This window comes from Mus caroli, chromosome 2 (genome assembly GCF_900094665.2).
Source record: "Mus caroli chromosome 2, CAROLI_EIJ_v1.1, whole genome shotgun sequence".
Taxonomy (NCBI): domain Eukaryota; kingdom Metazoa; phylum Chordata; class Mammalia; order Rodentia; family Muridae; genus Mus; species Mus caroli.
Genome location: NC_034571.1, coordinates 112,810,319 through 112,817,590, shown reverse-complemented (window position 1 = coordinate 112,817,590; position 7,272 = coordinate 112,810,319). Strand labels below are relative to the sequence as shown.

Here is a 7,272-nt window from a genome sequence, read left to right as displayed (position 1 = left end):
AAAAAAAAAAAAAAAAGAAAAGAAAAATAAAGAAGGCAAAGCCAAGCAGAACAGCTGCCATCCTCATCCCAGCAGCCATGATTTCAAGAGACCACCACCAAACTGTCTGCTGACGTCCTCTCCCAGAAGGGTAGAGGGTTAGTCATTGTACCTTCCCCGAGATTCTGGCTGCTCCCCTCCCTCTGCCTCCCAGACACTTTCATGTGACTGCCCTGACTGCATGTGCACTACGCTATCAGAGTGTCTGGAGAGGAGCTGACACATACAAGCTGATGAAGGATGCATATCCCGTGACAACTTTCCAGTATGGCCACTCTAGGGTCCCTCAAACTCCTGCCACCCCCTCCCCATGCTCTGTAGCAAGCACAATAAGCTCCCCAGGGTCAACTCTGATGAAATGTGACTTTGCTTTGTCACTGGAACTTTATAAGGAAGGAGTAGGTGCAGTTGATGTCTCCCTAGGGAGGGAATTCTCACAGCAGTAGAACAGTAAACACCAAAGAAGGTGGGTTAGCCTGGGCCTACACTGGGTGAGAGCTGGGGAAGTGCTGTGCAAAGGAGGCAGGCAGAAAACTCTGCTCTGCACTGAAGGAGAACTAGGAGGCTTAGCTTGTAGCAATGCAAACAGAGGTCTAACATAACAAAGCCTATTGAAAACACTGTAGCTTTTCCCCCTAACAACACTAAACATGAAGTAAAACCAACAGATACTCTAAGGACAGTTTGATAGTCGATGTTCACAGAGAAGCTTAGTTTAAATAAACACTTCTAGATTTCAAGCCCTGGACTGCTCTCTGAGGGGCAGTGATAACAGTTCCCAGCCCAGCTGGAGAGTCAAGGGGTTGGGGATGGCAGAGAATCAGGCAGAAGCCTCACATCTACCTGTGTTTCCTCATTCATCAAGAAATGAGAACACACAGGAGACAAATGGAAGTGAAGGGAGAGAATTCCAAGGTCTACTTGGTAGGAACTTAGTATCCAGTGGGGTTGAGGGAGGGCTTGGGGACACTATATAGTGTGGTGGTAGAGTGTTTGTCTAGCCTCTGGACTTAATCCTGGCATTGAAAAAAATACCAAAGGCTGATACAACATGATAATGTGGCCAAAAGCGAGGGAGGGACTCTGGAGAGAGTGTGGCCAAGGAGATGGGCAGAGCCCCTGGAGACAACTCAGACTCTGAAGAGGCCATGATATTTTCAGACAACAGGGCAGAGGTGAGGAGAATCACTTCAAAGGCTGGTGGCACGGAAGGAAGATGCTCCAAGCCAGGAGGGCAGCACTGCTCACCCCATCTAAGGATTTCAAGACACTCCATAAGCTGTAACACAGAACACATCACACCAGGCAAGGTGGCATACGCCAACAATCCTAGCTCTGGGGAGGCCGAGGCAAGAGGGCAGAGTTTAAGGGGTTTAGGGATGAGGCTCAGCTACTGGCCCTGGACCTCTATTCTTGTTCATCTGTCCCAAGTGGAGAGTTTAGAAAGTATATATCAAACAATGAGATCTGTTCATTCCTAGGTGTCCCAAAGTGAGCTGTTCCTGGAATGGTGAGACATAAAGTTGGCCTGGGCTCATCAGATGGTATCATCTAGTTTCCTGCTCCTGATGGCAAGGGAAACTCCTGGGAACTGTCTTTGTAAGACAACAACTGACTCCATAGGTCTGACCTCACAGCAGTGCAATTCTGGTAGATACACACAGCACATTCTGTGCAGCTATGAGTCTAGAAGACAGACAAGAATACAAAACTATTGATGGAAAAGAGCATATTGTCTCAGGCTGGCCTGCTGGACTGGGATATAAAAGCAACTTAGGCCAGAGGTTCCTAACAGACGGTGGGCTTCTGACAGAACTTAATACACACCCAGCTACCAAACTCCACTCCATGGGGCTCTGCCTCCACACAGTGAGAAGGGCTCCTGAGAAAAGGGTTCTTTTCCCTCTATTTTTGAGATGGAATCTCATATAATCCAGACTGGTGTCAACTGTCCATGTGCTGGGACGTTGGGTGTGTGCTGCTTTGTTTGGTTTATATGTGCGGGGGACGGGGGATGGGATCCATGGTGTCATGCATGTTAGGCAAGCACTCTACCAACTGAGCTGCATCCCCAGGCCACAGAATACTTATTTTTAAAATGTTAATAATCTGAGGCCCTACTAACCGCTCTCCCAGGCAGTCAGCACCAAATTAGTCTTTGATTCACAAAGGCTTTGAAAATAAATACAGCTCCCTCTAACAAAAAGGCAGAAAAGGCTTTTCTATACTAATATCTGGGCTCAAAACCTAAGCAAAGGCTGATCAGATTATTGCAGTCTTTGCTCCTTCATGAAACCTACCTACACACCCTTCTTAGAGCTACCGTATATTAAAAGGCCCAGAGTAAGCCCATGTAATCATACAGGAGAGAACAAGAAGAGCTGTGCAATCATAAAACTGGGCTACAAGAAAACCGCCATGCCTGGTGTTATCAGAGAGAATAATATAACTCACGGCAGGTTAATAGAGACTAGGAAAGATGGTTTTTAAAAGGACCCTTTAGCACAGGCAATCCTTTTGTGTTGCTAACTTCAATCTTGCCGGCTCAGCCTTAGTCCATTTCTGTCCTTTGTAAAAATAGAACAACTCAAGTTGCATCTATGCAAAAGTCTTCAAAAGCTTTAGGAACAGGGGGGAGAGAGAGGATTAGCTACCAGGAGCACACACATTTCTTTCCTGAAGAAAACGCAGCTCAGCTGAGATGAGAGGAGGGCACACCAAATGTACAGGATTTGGGCTTGAAAGTCACTTACAACGGAGAGCTTCAAGTTCTTTCAGTATCTGCAGACCTGGCATCAAATCTCAAACCAGTCTTCTCCAATTTACTCTATATAGAAACCCCCTTTCCTGTGAAAAGGCTTGATAAAATCTCATTGCTTATCTAATTTCCCTATAATAATTAATCCCCCCACCTTTTATTGCTGGCTCTCATCTTGGCTTCAAACCATATTTAACCATGTTTCAATGGGTCCCTCCTGAGTAAAAAGCCCAGAATAAGCAGTGCTCTCTCTATTTCATTAATCCTGGTTCTGATTTTTCAAGAGCTCAGAGCTCTTCCTGATCAGCTCTTATTCTTCTGAACGTCCACATTCATCTGCACTGACACCTCTATCTCAACCCTGTACTTCTTTCCCACACACTGTCTAGTTACAGTGTCCTCACAGTGTGCTGTGAAAGGGGTGAAGAACATGAAGACACAGGGGCTGGAGAAATGGAGAAATGGCTCAGTGGTTAAGAGCACTCTCTCACTGCTCTTCTCAAGGTTCTGAGTTCAATTCCCAGCACCCCCATGGCAACTCACAACTTCAGATGATGTCTTCTGGTGTGCAGATATACATGCAAAGTGCCTATATTATCTAAAATACACAAATAAATAAATCTTAAAAAAAAAACTGAAAATGGGGCTGGAGAGATGGCTCAGTGGTTAAGAGCATCGACTGCTCTTCCAGAGGTCCTGAGTTTAATTCCCAGCAACCACATGGTGGCTCACAACCACCTGTAATGGGATCTGATGCCCTCTTCTGGTGTGTCTGAAGACAGCTACAGTGTACTCATATAAATTAAATAAATAGATCTTTAAAAAATATGTTTAAAGGCAGGTGCACAGAGACACTTCTGACCTCATGTAAAAGGGCCAGCACCAATCTCCTACTTGGAACGAGGATGTTTAATGGTGATGCCAGAGATGTCTTCCTTTTACTGTTTACCTCGGGACTCAGTTCAAATATCCCTTCTTCTGTGAAGTCTTTCCTAATTTCTGCCCCCCACCCCTGTAATCCCATTAGTATCTCAGTGCATATTTCTAGGGCAGCACTTACCAAATCTAGTTGTCATTACTTGTTCACATGTCTAATTAGCTACAAGCTCCTTGGTGGCAAGGATAGTGTTGTATTCCTCACTGTTAGTCACCCTATAGGCACTCAACTTGTAGAACACATTAATGATGACAGATGTGCGAGTCTTTAAGAATGGCCTTGGCATCTTCCAGATTCTAGAGCACTCATGGTAAGTACTCATACCACAAGCTGAATTCCCATAATATACCCTATTATGTTTACTAGTCCTGGCCAGAAAAAGAACCAAAAGATAAGAGAAACTTGGTCTAATAGCACTGCCACGAGACAGCAAAGGTGCCTGTTGTGGTGGGGCACAACAGCAGGATATGCTGAGGAGAGAGAGACAGGTTCAGGTGTTCTAGGGCAGCTTGAGCTACATTGTTAGGGACAGCAAGATGGCTTGGCAGGCAAAAGTGCTCACCATATTGACTTCCACAACACCACGGCACATGTGTGGCTGCATGCATCCACATGTCATGATGTAATGATAAATAAAAATTTTTTTTAAAGTTTTATCTATGAGTTTCTAAGTTGGAGTACCCATTCTTCTGTCTATAGAGAATAGGAACAATTATTAATAAGAATCCTTGCTGGGCATGGTGGCACACGACTTTAATCCCAGCACTCGGGAGGCAGAGGCAGGCGAATTTCTGAGTTTGAGGCCAGCTTGGTCTACAGAGTGAGTTCCAGGACAGCCAGGGCTACACAGAGAAACCCTGTCTCGGGCGGGGGGGGGGGGGGGAGAATCCTTGAAAGGGCCACCAAAGCCAATTATTGCTCTGCTAAGGTAGAGCAACAATATGCTGCTGTCTCTAAGGACTGTGCCCTTGGCAATCCTGTACCACATAGAGTTACTATGTTTATGGGCTGCTAGGAAGACATAAAACCTAATCTGATCCTGTGGGAACAATGCTCAAGACTCCCTCAAGGGAAATCTTGTAAATAAATGTATTCTACTTTTGTATGCCCCAAATTGTGAGGAGTCTCAAAACTGAATAAAATATGAGCTGGGCATGCCAGCAATCCCAGCACTCAGAAGGCTGTGGCACGAGTTTATAGTTCGAACCCATCCAGGACTGTGTAACAAGAGCCTGCCTTGAAACAAAACCAAACAAATAAAAAAAAAGTATAAAGACCAAATCCCAGACATGTATAAGAATGGAAGATGAATGAACATCTGCCCAGAAAAAGGATGCTGGCATACAATGCTCAGAATGAGCAGTGCCACAAGGACAGACCAGGAGAGCTGCCTTTCTGGCACACACACGTGGCTCCTTTACGTTATCATGAGAAACCAAGAAGTTCCAGTTAAAGCAACTTAAGTATCGTTATATTATATTATATTATGGATATGATTGCTCTATCTGCATGTACACCTGCATGCCAAGAGGGAGGGCATGAGACCTCATTATAAATGGTTGTGAGCCACCATGTGGTTGCTGGGAATTGAACTCAGGACCTCTGGTAGAGCACCCAATGCTCTTAACCACTGAGCCACCTCTCCAGCCCAGCAACTTAAGTATCTTAACGAGATAAACCATTTTACATTTATTTCTTCCCCTGCACATGTGGAGATCAGAGAACTGCTTCCAGGAGTTGGTTTACTCCTTCCACCATGTGGGTCCAAGGAATCAAAATCAGATCAGGCTTGTTGGCAAAGGTCTCTACCAGTCCAATCTTGCCAGCTCAATCTTCTACATCTTTGAACATGACAGGGTATCACTATGTAGCCTTGGCTCCCCCTGGAAATTGTTATATAGACCAGGCTGAACTTGCTTCTGACTCCCTAGTGCTGGGATTACAGGCATGCATCACCAAGCTTGTCAAAAAATTGTTTTGCTCTCTTAGATGAAGTGTATTAGTATATTTCTTTTTGCTAGGACAGCCTGGCATTATAACCCCAACTGTTACACTAACACATTAGTCACAGCTAGGTCCTTTACAGAATATGTGATCTCACTGTCCTCTTCTAAGAAGAGAAACTGAGTCATAAAATGTCAACTTGTTTCCCAAGCACACACTTAGTTTAAACTGAGGCCCTGTTAAACCCAGTTTGCCTTCCTATGCCCTTCTTCAAGCCATGGCTGCGTCTCAGCATGCCCACCCACGCCTGCTGTTCTTCCAACTTCAAATCAGGTCGTCAAAGATAAGCGTATATGATCTTTTAAAGCCAACAGAGAAATTTTATTCTCCCACCCCCTCCTTGCCCCTCAAGAAAGAGAAAGGTAAAAAAAGGAACGAAGTGCAGGAGAAGACAGAGTAGGTAAGAGGTGGCTCCCAACAGGACTCACCTTGGAGCTGAGGTCCTCTCTCCGGTTTCCTGCTTTACTTCTGCGTAATTTGATGGATGGAGACCGCAGCAAGTTCTTGATGCGGCTAGTAATGGTTGACCCTTCTCCAGCCATCATAACGAGGAGCCCCTAAGGACAGTCCCTGGCCTAGCCTTTGGACTTGTCTCAACAGCGGTACTGCCTTCTCGTTCAACACAGCCTTCGGATATGCACTTTCACTGGCCTGAGATGGCAGAAGCAACCTTATCATCACAGTAGGTGTCTTCTGCTTGTCACCAACTCTTACTCTGGGCATTGCCCTGTGCTTTCCCACTCCCCATCCCCACCCTAGCCTGCTAGATTTTTTTACAAGGGGAGGACGACCCCTGGAGTGAAGAAATGTCAGGCCCACACCTGCCAGAGGCGTTTAACTGAAGAATGGGATGGGCTAGTGACCAGTCTGGCGCCGGTTACAGCCCAAGTGTTCCCATGGTAACTGAGGTGTCCAAGGGAGGAGGCCTCCGAAGCCACTGGGCAAGGGGCCGAAGCACCGCGCTGGCCGCCGGGCTCACGCTGGCCCGATCGGATGCGAGAACCTCCCTTCCCGCACCCCAGTCTTGGGAGCTCCGTTTTAGCCCCCCACACCCACTGCCCACTTCAGAAACCCTACTACTCGTCAGCGCCCCCGTTCGCTGGGGCCCAGCTCACAGCGCCCTTCGGCATCGCGATCGACAGCTTCAGCTCCGCCGCCGCAACAGTAGCTATGGTGGCACCAGCGGCTCAAAACGCGAACTAGAGCCTGGGCCCAGCTGCGCTGGGAGGGCGGGGCCTAGTAAAGGGGGTGCGGTCTGTGGCAGATTGGTTCCCGATTGGACGACTGATGCCTATGGGGGCGGAACCAAGGAATGAACCATGAACACAGAGGTCTCGGATTCTGCACAGTATAATTGTGGGTACCGCTCCTAAAGGAAGGTCAACGTAATATTGCTTTAGAATTGAGAGAACCTGGCCTTTTACGGTATTATCAGGCATGGTCCTCTAGAGAACTTTGAGAACCACGCCTCCAGGCCTAAGGTTGATATTTGGTGGGCCTAGGAGATTACGGCTGAAATTTAATTCCTAACTCA

General features: G+C 46.7%; 1 protein-coding gene across 5 annotated transcripts in view; it reads right to left on the bottom strand.

Annotated features, from left to right (window-relative positions):
• The window catches only part of Mapkbp1 (mitogen-activated protein kinase binding protein 1), a 55,804-nt gene extending 48,896 nt beyond the window's left edge, over window positions 1-6,908 (bottom strand). For 4 of the 5 annotated variants that reach the window (XM_029474034.1, XM_029474036.1, XM_021152522.2 and 1 more), the window contains exon 1: window positions 6,167-6,908. In XM_029474034.1, coding sequence (XP_029329894.1) covers window positions 6,167-6,283 — 117 coding nt within the window. In that variant the 5' untranslated portion in view covers window positions 6,284-6,908. The remainder of the gene's footprint in view (window positions 1-6,166) is intronic. The other variant, XM_029474035.1, reaches the window with a different exon arrangement.
• Window positions 6,909-7,272: the final 364 nt, after the last annotated feature.